Source organism: Mus pahari, chromosome X (assembly GCF_900095145.1).
Source record: "Mus pahari chromosome X, PAHARI_EIJ_v1.1, whole genome shotgun sequence".
In the NCBI taxonomy this organism is placed as follows: domain Eukaryota; kingdom Metazoa; phylum Chordata; class Mammalia; order Rodentia; family Muridae; genus Mus; species Mus pahari.
In genome coordinates this window covers 137,809,290-137,835,221 of record NC_034613.1, presented here as the reverse complement: position 1 = coordinate 137,835,221, position 25,932 = coordinate 137,809,290, and the positions used below count along the sequence as shown (strand labels likewise).

Sequence of the window (25,932 nt, the reverse complement as noted above, 5' to 3'; positions counted from 1 at the left end):
CAGCACTTGGGAGGCAGAGGCAGGCAGATTTCTGAGTTCGAGGCCAGCCTGGTCTACAGAGTGAGTTCCAGGACAGCTAGGGCTACACAGAGAAAACCTTTCTCGAAAAACCAAAAAAAAAAAAGAAAGAAAGAAAAAGAAGGTGGAAAACAACTGAGGAAGACATCCAATGTCAACCTCTGGACTCCACATGTATGTACACATACATGCTTTATCTTCATGAATAAACACATACACATTTGGAAAGAAGATAAAAAGAACTTGAATTCTTGACAGTCATCATATTGAAAAAATAATCTTCATATATTCTAAATAACTAAATTTATTTTTCTAATCCACAGTGACTATATAAAGTACCAGTGATAGGGAAAAGATAGTAAAAATACCTACAATCAAGTTGTAAACTTTATTCCTGAGACTGAGAAGATGGGACTTGCCACTCTTTCAGAGGAACCAAGTTCAGCTCCTAGCATGTAAAGTGAGTGGCTCACAACTGCCTGCAACTTCAGTTCCAGGTTATCCAAGACTCCCTTCTGGCCTCCATGGGTGCCCACACTGTTGAGGTTTGGGTTTTTTTGTTTGTTTGGTTGGTTGGTTGGGTTTTTTTTGCTTGTATTGTAATGCTAAATACTGGCCCCTAAGGGATGGTTGCCCCCCCAAGAGAATATGCATGAGAATTTGCACTTACAAAAATGATAAATGATGGTATGTAACCTTGCCCCTCAAGCACTCCCTACTGGTTTAAAAAAAGAGGGTGACAGACAATAGCTGGGCAGAAAAGACATAGGCAGGGATTGAGGTTCCCAGTCTTGGGGGGCTGAGAATGAGGAGGAGAGAGGAGGAGGCAGAGAGAGGAAGGAGGTGGAAAAAAAGAGGACACTGCCATGGGGTAGGTGAATCATGAAAACATAGCCATGAGGACTAGGGAATTGGAGCAGCCCAGATGGAACATGGTAAATTCTAACTCGAGATTACTGATGGGAAAGTAGATTCTAATAGCATAGAGGGTAGTTACCTGTCCAGCTCTAGTGCTGATTAAAGCTTATTATAAATATAAAGGTTGTGTGTCTTTTATCAGGGAACTGAATGATAAAAGTCAGGATAGAAAAAAGTGATTAAATATTTACAACACCGTACATATGTACATACACTCACAGACGCTTAAATAAAATAAAATTTACTCCTGCCAGTTCCTTCATCTTTTCTTACCATGAAATAGCAAATATTAATTGTATGAATGATGAACACTAGATTCTGTCCTATAGGAAGCATAAAAGACTGTACATATTTATGGTTTTGATCTTGTCATTTTATGCTGGAGGTGGGAGGATTGGAAATCTTTAATTTTGTCAGACATACACAAATCTTATATAAACCTTTCCAAACAATTCTATAAACCTTCCTCATTCACTCTTCTCATACATTTGTGGCTAGTTGCATTTTCAAGCAACTGCCTAGAACAGTTTGAGAAGTGAACCAGCCCACATGTTTATAGATGGAATCTACCTCTACTCTACTAAGTCTTAAATTCTTTTGTAATTTCTAGAAGCAACTACATTACTATTTGAAAACAGGGTTCCACCAGTAAAAATGAAATTCAAAGTCAAATCCTGAAGAAACATGTCAGTATTAAACTGATAACTATAAAATATAAATTCTAGAAGTATAGAAACTAGAAACACTAGTTTATAATTATTTAAGACTACAAAAATAACTTTTAATGTACTGACACAATTATTTCCAATATACAAGCCCATAGTCAGATATAAACGGAAAAATAACAATACCTTAAAAGCTCCTTTAGAGCATCTTCTGTTTTGATGATTTTCCTCAACTCTAAATATCTTCTGATCAATGGCATCTTTTCTCTGCATAGTATAGTTCTGAACAGAAAGTATTAATATGGGTTAATATACCTTAAGGGTTACTTTATAAACTAGTCTCACCATTTAAGACATATTTTTGAAGATTAAGACCCCAAACCAGGGAGCATGGAGCTTACATACTTCTTCTCTCATATGACCCATGCTAGTTTGTGAGGGGCCCGTTTCATTCATGCCTGTGAGAAGTGTAAAAAAAAACACTCTGTATAACACCATGGTTGACTTTTAGAAAGTGGAGTATAAATCTAGTATTTACTCATGTATGTATCTTGGAAAGAAAGAAACCCACTGCCAGCAGGACTTGGTAAAGGGTTTCTACTGCCCAAAAAACCCAACTTTCCACACTGCTAGTTGGCATGTTAGCCCAACACATCGACTTTAATTGATCGAAGGTAATATTCTTATAATAGCTTGGGAAGGCCCCAAAAAAGAAGAAAAAATAGCTATATTAGCACTCTAACTACAGAGAGCCCAAATCCTCTAGCAGTAACAATTAAGATAGTACCCATTCTCCAGTTTCCTATTTCTAAAACCAATAATCTTATTACCTTCTACTTAATCCATTTCTGTGGAGTCTGGCCAGAGGGAGGATTGTACTAGGCAGCTGCTGACATGGCTCCTAATTATCTCCATCAATGATCCTTCTCTTTGATTGTGGGTATGATCTAGTAGCTTGCTTCTTGTAATAACCATATGGTAAAGTAATGGGATATTACTTCTAGCATAAGGTAACAAACTAACTTTGGCTTCCATCACTTAGTCATCACTTACAGAAGAGCTGTCGGCTGGCTATTATATCATGATCCATTCTATAAGCAAATCTTTAAAATAGAGCAATTAGTGGTTTGGTGGGCGGTGGGGACATGGAATAATTAAACAGGCATGAGAATCTTTACTGGGTAATGACATCCTATTCAGACATGATGCCACATGCCTGTCACATAGAAGGTGAAGGCAGGAGAGCGGCAAATTTGAGGCTAGCCTGGGATACATGGTGAGTTCCCCTGCTTAGCCTGAGCAACAAAGTGAAATCCTGTCTCAAGTCCAACAACTGGACTATGGTGATGACTACAACACATCTTGGAGAATTACTAAAACTCACCAAATTATACACCTGAAATGAGTTAACTTTAGAGTATATAAATTATATTTTAATTAAGTTGTTACCAAAACATCTTAAGAAAATTAGTACTATAATAAATTGAACTTCAAGTAAATCAAGAGATGAGCTATATTGCCATAAAATCTTTACGTCTCAATGCTCTTATAACACATAATGAAGTTACAAGCACTTTGAAAAGTATAGATATATTTATAAAGAATATACAAAAATGAAAAACTTGAAACTCCAATCTTACTATGTAAGGTTTCTGAATAAATTTTCTAAAATTTGATTTTATAAAATGTGGAGGCTTTTGAAATCCATCAGCACGAATAGTCTTCACCTTTGAAAAACTGGAAGACTGGTGATTCCTAATAAAAGGAAAAAAGAATCTTGTATCAGTTAAAAAGGAAAAAGTCTTAAAACATACAACACAACAGTAAAACCTCAATGCTCTGGAACTACTAAAATGATAAAGGATAGTCATTAAGACTGACATTTTCAACAAATATTATTTAACTAAGCTGGAAATTATCAGTAGAGAAAACAATATTCCTTGTACACTAGGGGGGGTCTCAATCTGAGGTCCAAGGACAGGATTCCTGGCTGATACATGGAAGTTTTTCCCCTCAAAGCATCACTGCCTGCCCCCGCCCAATTCCTGAGATTCTACTTGGCAGAAGTATCAGTGACTCCTGGCCTATCCCATTTCTAAGAGGGAAGGTAAAACATGGTCACCTCACTGGCAAAGTAATGGGCTCTGATACTGCAAAGGACAGGTTCCTAGCTCCTGACAATGACAAGAGTCTCTGACAATTAGGGTCTGCTGGTGAGGAAGATCCTGGAAGCCTCATTTCTATAGGCCTTGGCAATTCTTTCCTTGTCGTATCTCCCCACAATGCAATTAAGACCTTTTCTAGCCTTTTGCAGGCCCTGTTCCATAGTGAGCCAACTACTATGCTTCAGCCTTTCCCAGGTATTTTGTATGGGATAAAATCCATATTCCTGATGGTTTCCCATGTCCTTCTTGCCCTAGCTCTTTATTTTATGGCTTTGCTACCTGTTTTCTTCCAATATCCCCAAACACATACATTGAACTTTAGATAGTTAACTGTGTACATATAGTTCCCAGCACATACCATGATCTTTCCTGCTTCCACAACTTTGTACCTGCAATTCCTCCTGTGGTCATTTCCTTCCATTTAGATTAACTTCAAAGTTCGGCTCCATTTGTACCTTGTCCAAAAATTTTCCTATACTCCTCTGAGGTAGAATGGATAACCCTACTGTGACATATACAGCATTTAGAAGTCCTAACCCCTATGTCTATTTGTAACTACCACTTATACCTCTGTGTTTTAATGCAATTTGTTTTGAATTCCACTGTAGTTGTCTTATTTGTGGCCCCAAAACCTGATACAAACTAAGATTTCAGGGCTTATAAAATGTTTAAAAACCTACTGCCCTATCGAAATGTTTGTGATGTGATATTAAGTCAAAACAGCAAGGTACAATTGTAATACTATGCATTGAAGATAATTTCAGTACTTAAAAAGTACACATAGATGCCTATAAAAAAAGATAAAAGTCAAAAATAGATTAAATATTAAAAGCAATCATTTCTACCTAGCAAAATTACAAATGCCTCATGATTTTTAAGTTTGCTTTGCAAAACATATCTAATAAAGGAATACAGGTTAAGCATCTCTAATATGAAAATCTGAAATGTAAAATGTTCCAAAATCTAAATTCTTCTAAGCACAAATATAAAGAAAAATTCTTAAAAAATTTAACAAAGAAAAATTCTACACCTGATCATACAAGTCAGTCAAAACAGATACACTAAAATATTTTATAAAATTTCCTTCTGTGTATGACTAAGATAAGTGTATTTCATGTTTGGTTATGGAGCCCATCCTTCCAAAAGCTCATTATATATATCCAAGTATTCCAAATAATCTAAAATCTGAATTAACTCTGGTCACAAAAATTTCCAGTAACACTCAGCCTGTAGTATCTAGAATACATAAGAACTCTTAATATGTTATTATTTTTATTTATTATATGTGAGCCAAAGCACACATATAAAATTCAGGAGAAAATATGCTGGAGTCAGGATTTTCCTTCTACCATGTGGGTCCCAGGAATTCAACTTAGGCTGTCAGGTTTGGCGCAAGTGCCTTTACCCACTGAACCAGTTCACTGGCCTGAATAGTAAAGCAATATTATCTAGATGTGGCGCCTCAGGCCTCATACTAAGCTAAGCACTTAAGAGCCAAACATAAACAGATTTCTTTCAGTTTGGTGAGTTCTAGGCCAGCCAAGGCTATATAATGAAACCTTGTCTCAAAACAACAACAACAACAAAAAAAAAAAACAAAAAAAACAAAACCAAATTCTCATAGCAGTAAAAACATTAACTTGATTATAAAATGGGCAAAGGATATGAACAAAAAATTTCTCCACATAAAACATATATAGCCAATTAGCATATGAAAAAATGTTCATCATTAGTCATTAGGGAAATACAAATCAAAACCACAATGAAATGTTATCTTATATTCAGTAGAATAAACAGGCTACAATAAAAAAAAAGTCACACTCCTGTGTTCCTAATAACACCACTTATAAAAAGCAAAAGGTGGAAAACCTACAAACATAAATTCATATAAAACCAGGTAAAAACTATGTAGTATATCCAAGGACTACTCCAGCCTCAAGGTTCTTTTTAAGGAAATAAACATTGACATATGGCACAACATGGATGAAATTAAAACCATTATTAAAGTGAAATAGGCCATACAATGAAAATAGTGGCTTTTTTCTGTAATTCTTACAGTCCCTGTGGCTATGCTAATACTTTTAAAATTCAATTATGACTTTTCTTTGGTTAGAACCTCAAATGTTCCTAATTCTATTCACTGTAAAATTGTCTTCATATCCTTCATGATTTTATCCTTTTGTATCTATTATGTCCTCTTGCATGTCTATATCTAGGTATAGACACATATGTGCCACCGGGCACGTATGAAAGTCAGATGATGACTTAGGATGTCATTCTTCACTTTCCACCTTGTTAGAAACCAGGTCTTTTGTTTGTCCACTGCTGTGTCTGTCAGGCTAGTCCATAGCCTCCAGTTGTTATATTGTCTCTGCCTTCCAATCTCCAAAAAGGACCACAACAGGACTATTCTGGGGACCTAATCTAGCACAGGCGCTCTGCCCACTGAGCCATCTCCCCTTTATACCATTGGGATACCCACTAGATCTAATTATAGTCCTTAGAAGTTCAAGAAGAAAACATGCTTTTGCTTAAGATCTTTGCATTTGGTTTGCTGGACTGTATATACGCTCAGATAATGTAGTTGGCTGACTCCTTCAATAAATTCACATGCCCACTAAAATCGTAAAACCCTATCACACAAGTCATTCTTCCTGCTGAATTTCCACTTCTACCTTAGTTTTTAACCATTACTACACTGACATTTTCTTTCTCCTACCATTAAATCCTAAGTGCTAAGAAGTTAAGAGCTTTGTGTAGTTTTTCACTGTTATCTCCAATGCATAAAACTGCAGCTTTACAAGAAGGAAATAAACACATACATATCTCTTATATACAAAAAGAACTCTGAAGTTCAACTTCGTTTGGTATAAACCATCTTTTCCCTAAATTCCCTACTGATAAATACATTTTTGGTATTTTAATGTCCTTTTTAAGTTCACTGATAAAATTTTTAAGCTTTTAAATTATACACAGCCCGTATCTATATAACACATTTCAATTACACTGTAGGGGACTTAGTAACACGGGTTAGAAGAAAGAATAGTCTTTGGAAACAGCATAAGACTTGGGAGAAATCAAGGTAAGATCACAATGAGGAGCTAATAGAGAACAGCCAGGTCTTAGACACTGGATGGAATGCCCAAGAATTAAGCTTGCTGGCAAAAGAACCCCAAACAGAAAGGAATAGTAATCCAAATAGAAATGCATTATAGCTAAAGTATCATCTGCCCCATCTGCGGCTCTGTAAAGTCATCACACATTCAACAAATATGGACTGAATTAAAGGTACTGGAATATAGCACTGAGCAAACACAGATAGCCTTCAAATAACTTACATTTTAATGGAAATCCCATAAAAGGAAATCACTAAATCCTTTGATTTGTGACATTATGCTTAATCTGAATTTCTCTAGAAACTACATGCTGAAATTTACTTATGTAAAAACGAGACCAATTTGGCAAGCTTCATTTCTAATATAAAAGGGTAAACTTTAATAAGGAAATTGAACTGAGTCAAAGATGTAACAGTTCTACATCATTTAAAATTTCTAAATTTCATTTTTATTTAAAGATTGTATGTTTGTATAGATGTGCAAGTGTGTGGATGTCCCTGTCAAGATGAACAGGTGAAACGTCAGAGAACTGTATGTGAGATTCAGCTCTCTTCTTCCATATGGGTTCCAGAGAAGGAACTCAAGTTCAAGTTGTCAGGCTTGACAGCAGGCACATTTACCCACTGAGCCATCGCCCCAGCCCTGGTATCATTTAAAAAAAACAAAAACCAAAAAAACAGAAAGAACCCACAGGTGTTGGTAAAGACATGAACCTGAACCTCTCACATATCGCTGATAGTGTAAAATGATGTAGTCATGTTGGAAAACAGTTTGGCAATAACCACCTATCTCATCAATTCTACATGTAAGTATATACTTAATAAAAATGAAGACATGACCACACAAAAACTTGCACACAAATGTTCACAGCACTATTTATTCACAATAACCAAAAAGTGGAAACAAACCAAAAGTCCATCAACTGATAAATGGATAAACAACATATGACACATCCATACAGTGGAGCATTATTTAGTCATAAAAGAAATCCTTAATTTATAGCATGGATAAACTTTTAATACATGCTACGTAAAGAAGTCACGTCACAAAAAGCCAAATATTGTATTATTGCATTTATATAAAGTGTCAAGAACAGGCAATCCATAGAAACAAAATGTATAACAGTGGTTGCCAGGGAAGGGAAAAAGAAAAATATGGGGGGGAGGGGTCACAGCTGGGTACATTGTTTTCTTCTGGGGTGATAAAATATTTTTGGGATAAGTGGTTCTTATACAACTCTGTGAATATAGTAAAAACAACTCAATTGCTTACTTACAAAGGATGAATTTTATGGCAAAGAATACTGAAAAAGTTTTAAAATTCTCATGTTTCATGCTATAATACCGTCCTCAAAGCTAACATTCATAAACTTAATGCTAACCAGCTATATTTTACTTAATCCTGATCAGCAGTATGATATAAGCATAGTTCTCATTCCTATTTCACAGATGAGGAAACAGAGGTAACCTACCCCAAGTCATCCACATAGCTAGGATTCTTAGAGCTAGGCATCAAACCCAAGTAGTATGCCAGCATTCAAGATCTATCATCTCAAAGGACAAGGATCTGCCCTGGGGCATTTATAGTTATCATTGTAAATGTTGAAAAAAAATCCTGTTTCTTGGTATACTGTGTTTCAAAAGCTTTCTCAGCTAAGAAAAACACACTAGACATATTGTCACTGAACACAGTGACACCATGTGTTAAGCATTTCATATTAGGAAATTGGTCACTTTTACTCAGGAAAAGATAACATTTTTGCATTTTCCAATTGTTTTATATGCAAAACACAAGTTCACTATCTTTTAATCAATTCCAAACTTACTGTCAAAATAAATTCCAGTTAAAACAAGCTCCATGTATTTTGGGTACAGTTAATCAAGTTTGGAGTTGACTTAAAATTATCTAGTCAAATACTTAAAATGTTTTTAAAAGTTAATACTAAAGGTTATAGAAGAACAATTAGCACTATCCCTTCCTATTTATAGTCCTGTTTCTGAGGGACACAAAGGACCCTTGCCCAAACTAGACAGTCTGTCTCATTCAATTATTCCTCATAATCCTTTGGGTTCACACAATCATCATAGGTTCCACAAGTTCTCAGAACTAGAGGTAGACTAGGGTCAATGTAGATGACTAAAGCCCCCTGGGGAGTTATGAGGTTGAATATAACAATGATATGATGGTGATCTCTTTGTAACTTCTTCTAAGATGCCAGTGGCTTAGTATAGCTGCCCCTGTATAATAAGGTGGTCTTAGCACTATACTATGGAGAAAATTCTAAAGATTCATAAAATGTATTGACAATTTATAAATGAGCAGAGTCAATGAGATTCAAATTGAGGTCTCCCTCTGCTCTTTCTTTTCTGTTTTTGTCTTGTCTTGTTTTTGAGACAGGGTCTCACTACACAGATCTACCTGCCTCTCCCTCTACAGTGCTAGGATTAAAGGTGTGTGCCACCATACCTAGCTTCTTCCATCTGTTCTACTACAACTGTCTACTTCATAGACCCAAGAATTCCCAAAGAGAACTGTACTGACATCAAAAAATTTTGTACTCATAAGTCAGAATCTAAGGGTCTAAAGCTATTAGTTTCAAACTGCTTGATTCAAATAGCCCATAAAGGTTGCTGGTCATAGCTCCTGCTAACATTCAAACAGTTGGTATATTCTTCATCTCTAGAATTAAAAGACCTCAAATATTCACCCACTCCATCATTTTTGATATGTAGAACAAGCTTCCTGTAATGACCACTGGATAACTGAAACATTTTAAAAACACATAAAACAGATCTGAACACTCAAACTTCCGGGCAATAATTAAGCACAAAAAATGTAAAAATTGCTAAAACCAAAAGCTCCCTGATAGCAGGATGTTTTTCATTGACTGATTACCTCTCTGAGGGATTAGCCATGTGAAAAATATTTTCATCTTCATTCTGTAACCGCTCTTTTCTCCTTCTCTCAATGTCATGTCGTAGATCATTTGGTTCTATTACTTTGACCAGAGTCTGAGGAATTTTGACAGAAGACAAACTATTCACATCACTGTTAGTAGCACAAAGACAATTTCTAACAAGAAACTTAAAAGTCCTTAATTATTTTATACCTATGCAGCTAAAGGTAGTATAACATGATAAAAGTATTTTGAGACACAATTGAAGTTCTATTTCGTTTGTTTTTGGAGACAGGGTTTTTTCTATGTGTAGCTTTGGCTACCCTGGGCATGACTATGTAGACCAGGCTAGTCTTGAACTCACAGAGATTTGCCTGTTTCTGCCTCCCAACTATAGGGATTAAGGGTGTGGACCACCATGGTTCAGAATCAGAAAAGCTCTTATACTAATCCAAGGATTCTATTTCCAAGATTTTATCCCAAAGAAAAGGTTGCCTCTTTAAAAATATTGAAAACAACAAAAATGAAACAACTTAAATGTGAAAATAATTTCAGGGGAAAAAAGAATGATTCAGGATGTTATGGCAAATAAATCAAACAAAACTATACAGCCATAAAAATTAATAAAGAATGGAAGTCAATATGGAAAGACATTTACTAAAAATTTTAAAACTTAAAAACATCAATTATAAAGGACTATGGGGAGAATTTAGAACTTTTACATAAAAGAGATGCTATGGATTATTGGCATATTGAATTGCATTTGAAAGACTGTTAAAATGTACTATACAAAACTGGAATTATGGATTTTTAAGTCTTCAAATTTCCTGGAGATCAACTATAACTAGAAATTTTACAAAAGCATTATTCAATAAACTAAGCCACCTATATTTATCAAATCTTTATTTCATAAGTAAAAAATTATTTATATAGTCTATCAGAAATAAATTAAAGTCTCTTTCCTACAAAAAAAAATTCTCAAAGGAAAAATTAATGATTCATTTAGAAGTTGACATGTTTTTAAAGACTTTCTAGTCAGGAAAGAAACAGAAAGTGGGAGGGGAAGTATTGGGTAGAAAACATACATAATGATAATGAAAAAAATTAGTATTAGCTTCATTATTTTGCTAGTTTTTGTTCCACAGAATCTTTCCTAAATTCTACAGCAAACAGATGGGCAGCACCAAATGCCACACAGTTCCTTTGCATTTCTTCCACATACCATTAAAAGTATATCCCACATGCCAGCTTTGCAAAATGGCTGGCTATCAACCATATTTTCTATAAGCTTCACTCTGAGACCTCAGTTTGGGGATGAGTATTCAAATGTAATTTTAAGTCAACTTTTCAAAGTTGTTATGCTTAATAACCATGCCTCGCAAAGAAAAATTTTGTCCTTTTCAGCATCTTACTCCATTCTGTACTGCCATCAGTCACTTGGAGAACTTTTTCAGTTTATATTCCTGAATGTCACCCTTTCTTTATAGACCTTTAACTCCTTTCCCACTACTATACCAATAATAATTGTACTCACTTACCTCATCTGGTTCATATACCATAGTATATTTATTCTGAAGATCAGCCAAAGACATATCTATTCGCCTAAAATAATAAAGGCAGGTAATTAAAGAATTATGCTAATTATGTTATACACTGATTCTTTTACTACAGGATAGAATTAGAAATAAACCAGTAGGTCTTAGAAAAAGCCAAAATAACCTGCTGTCAGGTAGCTTTTCATTTCTTTTGTTTTTTAAGATAGGGTCTTCCTAATGTAGCCCTGGCTGTTTTGAAACTCACTCCCTTAAATTCAGGTATCTGCCTGCCTGTTTCCTAAGTGTTGGAACTAATGTCATGTGCCACCACGCCCTGATAGGCTTTCACCTACATGGCAGTCTACTAAGCCATACATACCCTACGGGCACATTATAGGGAAGTCTTGGTGGTTCTCCAATCACTAGTGTGACCTCAAACAATTTTGGTGATGGATAACATTATAACATTGATTCATCTCAGTACTCCATACAGGGTGCACCACCTGCTCAGACAAGTGCCAACAGAAGGCATACATGTTTTCATCAGACCTCAGAACAATCACTTGTGACCACTTAAAGTAAACCCTGATTTCAATGGCTTGACATTTTTCAGCATTCCCTTCAGTAGACTACTACAGACACAGCAGAATCAAAGCAGGTAAATCTTTTTTTTCAAAGGCCCACAGATTCAAACAGTGTTAGTCAATGATGTGTACTGGTCCAACAGCTGTTAAGATTGCTCTTGGTATGTACAAAGTGCACTTCTAGATTCTATACCAAGCTCAGGAGAAAATCAAGCTCAGAAAGCTGGACTCTCTACTGAGGACTATTCTTATGAGGTAAGTGAAAAGACAGTAATTAATCATTACCTGTGAAATTTTGGATCCGAATTTGATTTCATTTGATTGAAATCTGCATCCTGTTTGTTTTTTATTCTTGAGAAACGTTCATTTAGAGTAATATCAGGTGTTACAAAACTATCTGCTGAAAAAGGAAACAAATAGTTCCATGTCAATGTGAAACTGAATGTCCTTAAAAGATTCTATAAAACTCAACATCAAGAAAGGACCATCAAAATAATCCAAACTGTTCTCCTTTGAAAAGAAATATTACCTAAACTATTTGTATATTAACTTATAATGCTCACATGCCTTCCCAAACCCAAACAAGAGTTGACTTATGAATTCAAGGATTTTCTTCCTATCTGCCACATTTGCTTTCTTGTCTAGAAGAGAGACATTGTCAAAGTGAGAATCATTCTTCTTCATGGTAAGACCATACTCTAGAAAGTTTGGAAGATACACCACAGTTTAACAGTGAAAATTAAATCAATTAACAATTTAATCACAATAATCTCTGAATTAATGCTGAATTAAGTAATGCTTAATTACCACAGAGTACCTTCCAACACCACTTCATTTTTGCATTAACTTCAGTTCATAAAGACATTCTAAAATCAGCTGTGGTACAAGCTCTTAATACTAGTACAGACAGAATACACTCAACCCATCAAAATGTTATACAAGCAATCTTCTCTCCTAATTCACTAGTCCTGTTTTGGGATACTCTCCTGATTTTCTGTAATACTACCATACTTTCTGAAAACTATACTCTTTGGATAAAAAGAGGTAGAGTTGAGAGGGTAAACTGTTGCTGACACTGTATTTTTTCATATTTGAAATTAACTTTTACGGGATCAAACTCAGGGTCTTACCCATTCTTGGAAAAGAGCTTTAATATTGAGCTAAACCTTTAGCTCCAATCTACCTGGTTCCCTTTGCTTAAGGGAGAGGAGAGAAAATAATTATTTTTTAAATGTATTTTACTTATGTGCATAAGTGTTTTGTCTGTGTACTAAGTGTGTGACTTGTGCCCAAAGTGTCCAAAAGAGGTCTAGAACTGGAGCTACAGAAATCTGTAAGCAGCCATGGAGGTACTGGGAACTGAATTTAGGGCCAATACTCTTAACTGCTGAGCCATCTCTTTAGCCCAAAATAACTATTTTAAAAATATGTTTCATAGTCAGGTGGTGGTGATGCATACCTTTAATCCCAGAACTTAGGAGGCAGAAGTAGGCAGCTCGAAGCCAGCCTTGTCTACAGAGGAAGTTACACAACAGCTATGACTACACAGAGAAACGCTGTCTCAAAAAAAATCAAAAAAAGTTTTATTAAGGTAAAGATTAAAACAAATAAAAATTTGACATTCTTAAGTATCTCTTGGGCTGGTGAGATGGCTCAGTGGGTAAGAGTACCCGGCTGCTCTTCTGAAGGTCCGGAGTTCAAATCCCAGCAACCACATGGTGGCTCACAACCATCCGTAACAAGATCTGACTCCCTCTTCTGGAGTGTCTGAAGACAGCTACAGCATACTTACATATAATAAATAAATAAATCTAAAAAAAAAAAAAAAAAAGAATCTCTTGCTTATAATAATTTATACAGTACTACTAGGAAGAGTTGTTTTGCATCACTGATTTTCCAATGGACACTTATGAAAAGCAAAAATGTAATGCAAATCTTTAAAGCCCACATTTAACTTTTTGATGTCATAAAGAACGGAATCATCAACTGATTATACATGAACAAGCTTATAGCATAAAGTCCTAGAAAGGTCTTGGGGAAGGGGTGGTAAGATCACAAAATAACCTAGACTTCTGCAATGTCTAGGATGTAAACCTGTTTTTGTTGCTTCTTCCTCCTTTATTAGGCTTTTAATGTCTGTCATTTGGAGTAGTCTGGTCATTTTCTGACTAATGATTTGTAATCTACTAGCATTTGAACCAGAAAGTTATTGAAAATACATAAAAAGAAAAACTAGTCTTTAGTGACTATCTGGTACTCTCTCCCACACATTTCCTAATTTATAGCTTACTTAAAATGGAATATTAATTACAATTAAGCTACATCAAAGGTATTTGTATCTTGGGAAAAGCTGGTACATTATTTTTGTGCTATGCTTAATGTGTCTGAAAACATACCAACCTTTAACTTTGTGGATTAGTGTTATGATTTCCTGAGCAAATTCTTCAGTAGGATTGTTTTCAGGATTCTGAGTTGAGTCAAGATGTTGAAATACTGGATGAAAATTGTCACTTGTTGTGCCAATAGCAACCAAATCATGTGATATCTGTCTTTCTGAAGAATATCTAGAAGTAGATCTAAAATAATTTGAAATATTTAATTAAATTTGTAATTTTTGCTATTTTGCCAAGGATGGAATTTGTTAATATTAAGATAGCTAAATATTAAAAAGATTTAATTATTCTGCCATAATTTAGGCACTAAAATTCCATGTTATAAAACTAATAAACCATGAGTGGAAAATAAGTATAGATAAATGGTTCTGAGCTCTTTTCAAATCACAATAATCACAATTCTAAGTGAATTTTACCTTCAAACACATAAGGCATTAAAGTCACCTAATATAAAAAATAAAAATAATCAGACTATTTTCTACTTTATTATTGTCAAAACATTTTAATCAGCCACTCTGAAATACTACCATACTTTAAAAGCTGTTACCAAACATAAAAATCTTAACTATTAAAATTCTCACTAAAAGCAAGGAGAAGCTTAGAATAATGTTTTGAAACAATCTATTTAGAAATTAACTGTGGATTAACAAAAACCTGGCAGTATAAAAACACATAACGTCTTAAAGATTACCAATTCCTTGAAATGCCTATACCCAAGAATTACTTGGAGATAAGATATGGGAACCAGAAGACAAAAGATCACCACCTATTACTAACTTCATAATTTATCTTCATTCCAGGACTTTGGAAGAAATTATTGGTAATCTTTTGAACATGTAATATACTCTAGCCAATAATATAAACTTCATCTTGGAAGCTGCAAATTAAGGTGTAAAAATCTATTAATATTTCTTAAAAAGCTAATACCTAAATGTGTCCGTCTTGTTCCTGTCTACAGTAAGTGGTTTCCTCTTGGTAAGTGAATAGCATTTCTCTTCAGATTTTGGGCTTGTATCAAACTGTTTACTAAAAGATGTATTCTCTTTTCTGCAATCTTCATTAATTTTTTTCTTCCATTTGTCATTGCAAGGCCCCAAATCAGCATCCTTTATATTTGTATGAGTAGAGGAAACACAGTTTTTGTTATAGAGATGAAAAGGTCCATTGATTTGCTCATTCTCAATTTCTCTTCCTCTTGTACTACTGAAACAATCTGACTCTCTATTTCCAGGAACTTTTAGAGAACTGTATTTTCTGTCTTCTTCCTTCAAGTAATTCTGAAATCTCCCATCAGGAAAGTCCTGCTCGCTGTCTGAGAGCTTATGATGTTTGTGACGGTAGTCGTAGGATACTCTGGTTGTCGAACTTCTCTCTGGGTATTCTCTCTCAGTATATCTGTGACTTTGGGCTCCAAAGCTCCACTCTTCTTTCTTCTCTTGGAAAGGTAGAAAAGAATGCTCAGGCTTCCACTTTGGGATTCTGGCTGGATCTCTATTTTCATACCTTGCATCTGTAGGTCTTTCTGATGTGTAGCCATACTTTCTGAAATCATGATCCTCAGGATACCTGTATTGACATAAAGAAGTTTATGTGGCAGAGTTTGTACCATAAAAGACCCCATGCTCTTGCAAACTTTGTATGCCCCATACAGAGGAAGGCCAGGGCCAAGAAGTGGGAGTGGGTGGGTAGGGGAGCAGGGCGGGGGGGGGTATAGGGGACTTTCGGGATGGCATCTGAAATGTAAATGAAGAAAATATCTAATAAAATAATTTAAAAAGACCCCATCCCCCCCCCCAAAAAAAAGCAGGGCGTGGTGGCACACGCCTTTAATCCCAGCACTTGGGAGACAGAGGCAGGCAAATTTCTGAATTTGAGGCCTGCCTGATCTACAGAGTGAGTTCCATGACAGCCAGGGCAACACAGAGAAACCCTGTCTTGAACCCCCCCCAAAAAACAAAAAACAAACAAAAAAATAAAACAAAAAAAGACCCCATGCATCACACCAGTAAATAGGACATTCACAGTGCTCGCATTCTTTTTTTTCTCGTATGTGTAATAAGTAGCTTTTAAAAAAAGATTTATTTATTTACTTATTATATGTAAGTACACTGTAGCTGTCTTCAGATCTTGTTACAGATGGTTATGAGCCACCATGTGGTTGCTGGGATTTGAATTCCGGACCTTCGGAAGAGCAGTCGGGTACTCTTACCCACTGAGCCATCTCACCAGCCCATAAGTAGAATCTTAATGTTAAAATTTTTTATTTCATGATTTATAACTTAATAGAAGTCTTGAATTTAAATATATCACTTGTCCTGCTTGGTATATTGTTTTAATTTGGAAAGGATAATTTGAAGTTAACTGAAATGATGGAAGTTCAATTTATACTTGCATTTTTTAAAAAAAAGTCCTGTTATTAATAAATATGATTAAACTTTGTTTATTAAAAAAAGTTTACATTTGCAATATACAAAAGTAAAACATTTGATGTCTAGAATAATGAGCAGACTGGCCTTAAAATACAGCATGCAATGGCAAGACAACCTCATGTGAACTCATTAAGAAGGGCATGGAAGTTTAAAAGCCACATCTTTTAAAAACATTCTGGAGCATGCCTTTAATTCCAGCGCTCCAGAGACAAAGGCAAACAGATTTCTAAGTTCAAGGCCAGCCTGGTCTACAGAGTAAGTTCCAGGACAGCCAGGGCTACACAGGAAAAAAACCCTCTCAAAAAACAATACCAACCAACCAACCAAAAACATATTCTAGCTATTCACATGAATTACTCAAAAAATAAATTATTTTATCTTTTGAGATAAAAAAACTATGATAGTCAACATAAAAGTAACTTTATTACTGGAGGCTTTATGCCAAATTCCCCAGGCTTAATGATTTCCTGTACCTCTTCTGAAAAGGGTTCCTTGCGCCAAAGTCTTCTAAGCCTCTTCTGGGTGAACGAGGGTAGCTTTCTTCTTGTACCCTTTGGTGTCTCAATTCATCTTCATGCCATTTCTCTTTAAATCTCATGGAATCTGCCAGTGACATCTCTCCTCTCCCACTTCCTCTACCTCTGTGATCATCAGGAGTATACCTTCCTTGTGCCATAGGGATGTAACAACAATCCCTTTCATGCTCCATGTAGGTTGCTGCACTTTCTGTGTATGTGGGCATATACTGAGATCTTCTGTCATCATCTCCTCTTCCAGGAAAATATTCTTGGTGAGACTTATATGTATCAAATTTTTCAACAGGTTTTACATTTGGAGAAGGTGATCTATTTACATAAGACCGATGATACGAATTCACACGAGGGGGAATCCTTGGTTTATTTTGTCCATGTTTTTCATCATCCATTCTCCAAGTAAAGGGTCTTTGTTGATCATTTCTATATTCAGGGTCATAATGCCCATGGAAATGTCTTTCCTCATGGTATTCAAAATTTCTAGATTGTGGTGATAATGACCTATGTAAACAAGCATAGAGAAGTTTAGTTCACTTTGAGACAATTAACTGTTTTAGTGTGACCTACCTTAAATACTTTCCTAGAATTCTACTACTATCCCAACTCAAGGTAAATCTAGGAATTTGGTTTTTTTTTTTGTTTGTTTTTTGGTTTTTTTTTTTGTTGTTGTTGTTTTGGTTTTTCGAGACAGGGTTTCTCTGGCTGTCCTGGAACTCACCCTGTAGACCAAACTGGCCTCGAACTCAGAAATTCGCCTGTCTCTGCCTCCCAAGTGCAGGAATTAAAGGCATGAGCCACCACGCCCGGCTAGGAATTTGTTTTATATGTACTTGGAATTGCATACTGGTGTGAGGGAGATGGGTTAATGATTCTTTTGTCCTACCTGACAACCATACTCTAGTCATCCTTAATGATGTATTCTATGAACACATCAAAGTAGGTTAAATATACATATGATATTAGAGGAGGACCAGATCAGGTAGAAAGCAGAATCTTGTTTTTGAAATACTACTAGCCGGGCGTGGTGGTGCACGCTTTTAATCCTAGCACTCAGGAGGCAGAGGCAGGTGGATTTCTGAGTTCGAGGCCAGCCTGGTCTACAGAGTGAGTTCCAGGACAGCCAGGGCTATACAGAGAAACCCTGTCTCGAAAAACCAAAAAAAAAAAATAATAATACGAAAAACCAAAAAAAAAAAAGAAAGAAAGAAAGAAAGAAATACTACTGATAGCAAGTTCTAGCAAAAGTAGATGTAGTACCTTCAAAGTGCCAATCAAGAAAAGCTTACCTCAGGTTCAATAGCTAACTGAGAAACAAGCATGAGTGAAGTAAGAAAAAAATATGCAGAAGGGGGAGGGGATGGGGAATGGTCTCTGTGAGGGGGGGAGAATCTGATGTAAATATAAATTTTAAAAATATGTTGAAAGTGTGAAGAAAACTAAAGATGACCTCTGAGATTACATTCTAAGACAATGATGCTACAATCCAAACTCCAAAAATGTTTCTATAGTGTTTCCAACTGACTGGTCTTTCCCTCAAGGCTTTACCAAAGAAGACGCTTATCAGGTACCATGGGCAGGGAAGAAATAAATGAGCGACATAGGACATCAATCTCTATACTATGCCTCCATACAACAGGGGTTTTTTTTCCCTAAGGAAAATGAGTGAGTCCCACTTTACAACCCAAGCTGGTCTGACTGGTAGTATCTCTGTTGACAAGTTTGACATTATACTTAACACAATCTTTTTGCCTCTACCAACAAAATGCTGGGAATACAAGTGTGCACTACTATGCCTATCCCTCCATAAATACTTCTAATATAAACCACTGTTCTTTCCAAAATCTCCTCTCTTACATATCACCTGAAATATGTGCTGCTGAAATAACTTAGGACTCTAGTCAAAGTATGTTTTAATGCAACTATAATGCTCTCTAGGGGACAGTATTATAGCTCTTCTGTATCTATCTTTTCTGTAACTTGATATTGTCAAAATGTAGACTTGTATTCCTACTGAGAAGACTCCCACATCCACGGAAAACTCTCTAAGTTACTCAGTGTTAAAAATAAGGAAAGGGCAGGGTATGGTGTCTCACACCTTTATTCCTGGTACTTGTGAGGCACAGGCAGGCAGATCTCTTAGTTTGAATCTAACTTAGTCTAAATACTACATACCAGGTTAGCCAGTGAAACGCTGCCTCAAAGGGGGAAAAAAAGGGAAAGAAGCTCACTTTTGCATCTGAGAACCCCCATGTGACCTGTTTAATTTTTCATCCCCTCCTTTAGGGCTTAATGTCTCCAAATCAGTAAGAAAAGAATACCCTGTCCATTTTAAAATTTACCTGCACTTGGGAAGCAGAGACAAGCGGATTTCTGAGTTCGAGGCCAGCCTGGTCTACAGAGTAAGTTCCAGGACAGCCAGGGCTACACAGAGAAACCCTGTCTCGGGAAAAAAAAAGAAAGAAGAAAGAAATTACCTGCTCTAAGAAACTTCAATAATGAGCCGGGCGGTGGTGGCGCACGCCTTTAATCCCAGCACTCGGGAGGCAGAGGCAGGCGGATTTCTGAGTTCGAGGACAGCCAGGGCTACAAAGAGAAACCCTGTCTCAAAAAACCAAAAAAAAAAAAAAAAAAAAAAAAGCTTCAATAATGAATGAATCTCTCTTTTTTTTCTAATGACAAATCTGTGTCTTCCACACAAAAAAGGAAACACATCTATCTTCTCCAGTACCCATTAGGGCATTTACATGGACTTGGCAATATTGTCATCTAGAGTTGCCAAGCCAGACATACTGGCAAATATTACTTATCAGAAGCAGAAACTCTGCCATCTCCATGGTCTATCTCATCATAGGAAGGGAAACAACTAGAGTCTCTGAGTCATTCCTGAAGATTTCATCTCTTTTCGCTGCTAAGCAGAGAACCTGAGAGTCAGAAGCGTAAGTTTCCCAAACAGGATGAAATATTCAAGATCTAACTTTAGCCCTTAATTCACATTTAAAACTGCTGACATTGTTTTATGTCTTATTATGGAGTACTCACTTCCAGAAAAAGTTGTTACGAAGGTTATTACCATTTCCAGTTCTCCTAAAGGTTAGGAGACAATCCTCCAGTCTCCAGAGTTTCGGGTGCCTTATGAGAGGAGGCACTGGCCACAGAGATCAGGTACCCCTCATGGACAGAGAGAGGGCTTACTTGTTTGCTGCCCATGATAATAAGATAATGCTTACTCCAAGTGACTCAAGTTCCTCAGCTGTGTCAAAACCCCAGAACCTGTGACAAATGTGCATCATCTACCCAGATAGCCACTCTAGAGCACTGGCCCTCGGGGGTTCTTAGAAGGTAGAGAAAATGTCTCTGACATGGAAGTGTCTTGTAGCAAACTGGTATATCGACTTCTAAGTAGGAACAAAGTACCAAACTCTTTGTAGTTCTTAACAAAAAACCCCAGATAAGTAATTAGAAAACTAGGCACTAAGCATTGGCAGAGTCCCCGTGGCCATTACTCTAATGGTCATACTATAAGAAAGATAAAATAAAACACACTTTGTGTTATCTTCCTTGTTATATAGTCTTTTTGTCTTTATAATTTCTTTTCTTTTTGAAACTTCTCCCAAATTGATCATGATTTTGTGACATTTATAAATGAAAACTAAATTACTGACAGATGATTCATTCTATTATCGGAATAAGCTATATTAACATAAAAATCGTGGTTTATCTTTCCCGTATGTAATAGTCCTTTATGTCAGTCTGAACCTTATTGGTTGCAAAACAGAATTAAGTCTCTCCCTAGAGATGCAGAGTGCTTTGCCCCTGTCAAAAGCACAGCCCTTTCCCCACTGTATCAGAGTTGCCTACTCTCCCCAGCCAGTCTGTGTGCTTGCTGAGGCCATGGAAGATGGGATACTCACTCTTGTTGTCCCAGAACTGGGCTGAATCTACTGTAAAATAAACTGGTTGAACTATTATAATCTAATTTTGTAAACTATAGTACTGATACCATCTACCAAAGAAAACAAATGAGAGTTGAACTACAATTGAGCTATTCAAAACTGCTTTTTTGCCAAGAAGCTAGGAAACACTTTATTTTCTGATTAAATTTCTTGAAAAAAAATAAACAAAACATACACTAAAAGTTGTAAACCTCTTAAAAGCTTGAAAAAGTAACCTGCATTCCTTTTTATTATAAAGTAATTATAGCCCCAATAAAATATATTTATCAGCTCCTCAAATCTACAAATACTACCATTACCATGATTAATCGAGTACTATGAACAGTCAGGTCCAGTGAGCTTATACTTGAGCAGTAACAGTGATTTCTAAATCCCAGTTAACTATGAAAAGCATGGAACTCCTCACCTTTGTTTCCACCTGGGGGATCTGGATCTTGACCGTGCCATCCTTTAGCATATGAGCCGCCTGATCCACTTTTTACACTGCAAAGAAATACAGCATTAGCATGTTTGTTTGTTTGTTTGTTTTTTAAAAAGCCTGTGGTATGCTCTAAAACCTGGTGATTGCCAAGAGAAAGCTGCTTAATTCTTCTGTAAGTTCAACTTGCCTTTGTACCACTAAGTGCTAGAATTAAACACACCCAGTATGTTTGTCTTTTTTTGGATTTGTTTTTATTTATAATCTTAGGCTACTTCTGAAATATGTACATCTCTAGTTTTGCTATCACACCAATACTAAAAAATAAAACAGTATATATAAACAAACAAAAAAAGGAAAAAAACTACTCCAGAAAAGTCCACCTTGCCCCTATGAACATTTTATGGTCTATAAATCTATAAACCATGCTATCCAGCCCTGACTTGTCCTGAAATTGCCTTTCTGCAGCCTTTTCAAAGCAGCTGTATCTGAGTAGTGGAGGGACCAAGGCTTTCACTCTCTACTGCCACCGCTTTCTTTTATACTTACCTTTTCTGGTTTGTAGAACTTTCTTTATTCTTTTCTGTTCTGGTCAGGGACCTATCTAGTATTTAATATATGACTTGGTTGTACAAATTCATTCTTGAGTGAAAAAGCTTTCCTAGAAGGGTATCGCCTTAAGAGACTGATCCCCCCCCCATATACACCATGTCGTAAGGCATTCTGTGCCCTCCCTGTCCCATAGAGATACCTGTTGAGGTAAAGTGATTCTGGAGTAACACTGAGGGTATTTTCACCTTGTTTGTTAGCATGGATTTAAACATCAAGTTCATTTTTGTGTGTATGCATGTGGAATGAGTCAGGGCCCGACCTCAGGTGTCATCTTCTCTTGCTTTCTACAGTAAGGTCTCTTAACTGTCCTGGAGTGCATCTTTTCATCTAGACTGACTAGCCATCTAGCTGCTGAAATCCATGTCTTGGTTATCTTCCCCCCATTTCTGGTTTTCCTAACATGTATCATTATACCTGGCTTTTATGTAGATGGCTGAGGGTCTGAACTCAAGTAATAATAAGCAAGCACTTTACCCTAAGCCTAATTAATCAGTAGATCTTCAGATCCAAAACACAGTCTCTTCCACAGATACTGCCACCTTCTAACCATTCACTTACAGGTTGTAGTCTTCCTGCCTATTATCTCTGCCATTATCTCCAACCCAAACCCCTTTGTGGTCTCTACCACTAACCAGCATTCTTTTTTTTTTAAAGATTTATTTAATTATTATATGTAAGCACACTGTAGCTGTCTTCAGACACTCCAGAAGAGGGCGACAGATCTTGTTAAGTATGGTTGTGAGGCACCATTTGGTTGCTGGGATTTGAACTCTGAACCTTGGGAAGAACAGTTGGGTGCTCTTACCCACTGAGCCATCTCACCAGCATTCTTATTTCACTTCTTTGACTACTGATGAAGACATGAGAATTGTCAAACACTCAGCCATTCACCAAGGCATTCTTGTAAAATTGTGAGATTTTACAATGGTAGATGGAGTTGTTTAAAGATTATCTTTAAGCCATTCCCGGACTGACCATGTAGCCAGTCAGACTTTCCTTCCCTTCTTCATGAACAAAAGCTTATAACCTTATGGTATAACTTTGGTCTCTATAAGAGCTATAAACTGAATCCCAAGACACTAGCTATAATCCTCACAGGAGGCTACTGGAGTTCCTTGGAATATACAATGGTGGATAAACTACAAATCCCTCCAAGGAACCCAGAACCTGAGAGAGATAACCTCCAAGCCTGTCCATGAATTAATCACTCCCTCCGATCTTCTACACTCCACTTAATACAGACTTGCTCAGAATGGACACTGGGCTATCACAGGTTAAGGAAACGAGGGGCCTTGAGACTTGACTCCCCTTAATGTCTTCACCAATCTACAGGTTACAGGTTACTCCTAGATAGCTATCTGGTAAAATGAAGTAGGCCAGGGGTAACAGCAATTCTGTGTCCCCTGCACCACCAGTTCCTTCTCTAAACCCCAGGTCATGTCCCATAGCACTTTAGGGGACCAGAAGTCTTTTATATTTCAAACTGAAATAAAAAGGTTAACATAGGCTGTTGACTCTATCTTCAGTTCCTTCTGCCTTTCTTGCTTGTACTAAGTTTCCCTACCCTATTAGAGGTCATTTTGAAGTTTTCATACCTTGGCCAACTATTCCTGAAATGTTAACATTCTATAACTTAAACTAACATGAGACTAAGTTTTAAAAGAAATGTATAAAGAACCTTTTTAATACTTAAAACCCAGGTAGCAATAAAATCTAAGACTTGTACCAGGTAAGAATCCTGTGGTCTAACAATGTATGGGCAAGTAATCTTCATTATATCATAAATATAATTTATATTAAACACCTTTTTGGTACTCTGAAAACTTATTGTGTTGCTGTCTCGTGATTAGATCTTCATTACTGAGTATTTTGTTAAATTTAGAAAGAAAAAATAGAAGGGAACAGGTAAGGAAAAGGAACAGATCTGAAAGTTATGACCATGCATTTTTGCTAAGGAAAACAAACAAAAACACAGAAAGGGGTTGCAAAGATAAGTCCATGGTGTACATTTGTAATCCCAGTGCTAAGGAGATAGAAATAGGCAGGCCGCTAGCCTACTTAGCACAGTCCAGGCCTTGAGAAACCAACTCAAAACAAAATGAGACTGAGGAGGAATAGCTGAAATGCGTGTTCATCAGCCAGGGAGACTTGTGCTTGAAATCTCCAGCACTTATGTAAAAGCCAGGTACGGCTGTGCAAGTCTGTAATCTAAGCACTGGGGACAGGAGAGAAAAAGTTCAGGGGCTTGCCGACTAGTCTAGCTGAAACGACAATCCCCAAGTTCAGTGAAAGATCATGTCACAAAAAAATACAATAAAGTAACTCATCCTCTGGCTTCCACGTGTACATGTGTGCACATATAACCTATGCATACACACATGCATACACAAAATAAAGACTATTTTAGGGCAAGACTTTATAGCAGGCATAGTTGTGTACAACTTAAATCTCAGCTCTTGGAGAGGAGGGCAGAGACAAAGTTCAAGGCTAGCCTGGTCAACAGAGTGAGTCCCAGAACAGCCCTACACAGAAAAACCCTTTAAAAACCAGTATGAAAAATAAAAGCTTTTATACAGTAAACAATATTTAGTCCTAGTTTAAAAAAAACAATAATGAAATAAAAAACTATTTTTTTCAAAACAGAAAAGGGAAAGGGAAAGACAAAACCAAAAAAGCTTCAGAATGTAACAAAGGGTCAAGTTAGGTTAGAAAAAGCTTTCAGTCTGTGCATGGCTGACTTGATGGTAAGACTTGGTCAGCCGGGCGGTGGTGACGCACACCTTTAATCCCAGCACTTGGGAGGCAGAGGCAGGCGGATTTCTGAGTTTGAGGCTAAGCTGGTCTACCAAGTGAGTTCCAGGAGAGCCAGGACTACACAAAGAAACCCTGTCTCAAAAAATCAAAAAGACTTGGTTAGCTTCTTGCTTTTATGAGAAAAAGTCCTTGAACCACACAGCATCTAGTTTGGCCATACATTAAAGTACACTATACTTTTTGACAGAAATGGACAGAAATATGGGTTGGGTTAAATTTTCTTCCCAAGAACTTCTAAGTGCACTGCAAGGAAATTCGTAATTGATGGAATAAAGTTCCATGTTTAAGTTCAGAGACCAGGGTTTTGCAAAGGGATATAACAGCTGACAAAGATTCCTGAAATGATTAATTTACTATACAATTAAATAAGCACAACTGAGAATAAGGAAAGAAGTTTTCTGAAGGAAAAATTTAAATATAGTATGTATATAATTCAAGGTTGTTAAAGTTTTCAAGTTCAGGGGCTAGAGAGATATAGTTCAGTGATTAAGAACACTGCCTGCTCTTCCAGCAGAGCTGGGTTCAATTACCAACACCTACATAGATGCCCATAATCCTCTTTACCTCTAGTTTTAGGAGATCAGACATTCTCTTTTGGCTTCATCCAGTACTGCACAAGTGGTGCATAGAAACATACATACACAAAACACGCATACACATAAAAAAATAAAATTTTCTTAAAGTTAAAATTCTTTTTTTTTAAAGATTTATTTATTTATTCATTTATTATATGTAAGTACACTGTAGCTGTCTTCAGACACTCCAGAAGAGGGTGTCAGATCTCGTTACGGATGGTTGTGAGCCACCATGTGGTTGCTGGGATTTGAACTCAGGACCTTCAGAAGAGCAGTCCAGTGCTCTTACCCGCTGAGCCATCTCACCA

The 25,932-nt window shown here is 36.5% G+C and overlaps 1 protein-coding gene across 5 annotated transcripts in view; it reads right to left on the bottom strand.

Moving 5' to 3' along the window:
- Positions 1-25,932, bottom strand: part of Bclaf3 (BCLAF1 and THRAP3 family member 3) — a 52,479-nt gene that overhangs the window by 15,263 nt on the left and 11,284 nt on the right. For 4 of the 5 annotated variants that reach the window (XM_021187977.2, XM_029534463.1, XM_029534464.1 and 1 more), the window contains 9 exons: positions 21,612-21,688; positions 17,193-17,753; positions 15,218-15,856; positions 14,298-14,473; positions 12,183-12,297; positions 11,317-11,380; positions 9,778-9,893; positions 3,242-3,356; positions 1,788-1,883 (listed from right to left, as the gene is read on the bottom strand). In XM_021187977.2, coding sequence (XP_021043636.1) covers positions 1,788-1,883; positions 3,242-3,356; positions 9,778-9,893; positions 11,317-11,380; positions 12,183-12,297; positions 14,298-14,473; positions 15,218-15,856; positions 17,193-17,753; positions 21,612-21,652 — 1,923 coding nt within the window. In that variant the 5' untranslated portion in view covers positions 21,653-21,688. The remainder of the gene's footprint in view (positions 1-1,787; positions 1,884-3,241; positions 3,357-9,777; positions 9,894-11,316; positions 11,381-12,182; positions 12,298-14,297; positions 14,474-15,217; positions 15,857-17,192; positions 17,754-21,611; positions 21,689-25,932) is intronic. The other variant, XM_029534462.1, reaches the window with a different exon arrangement.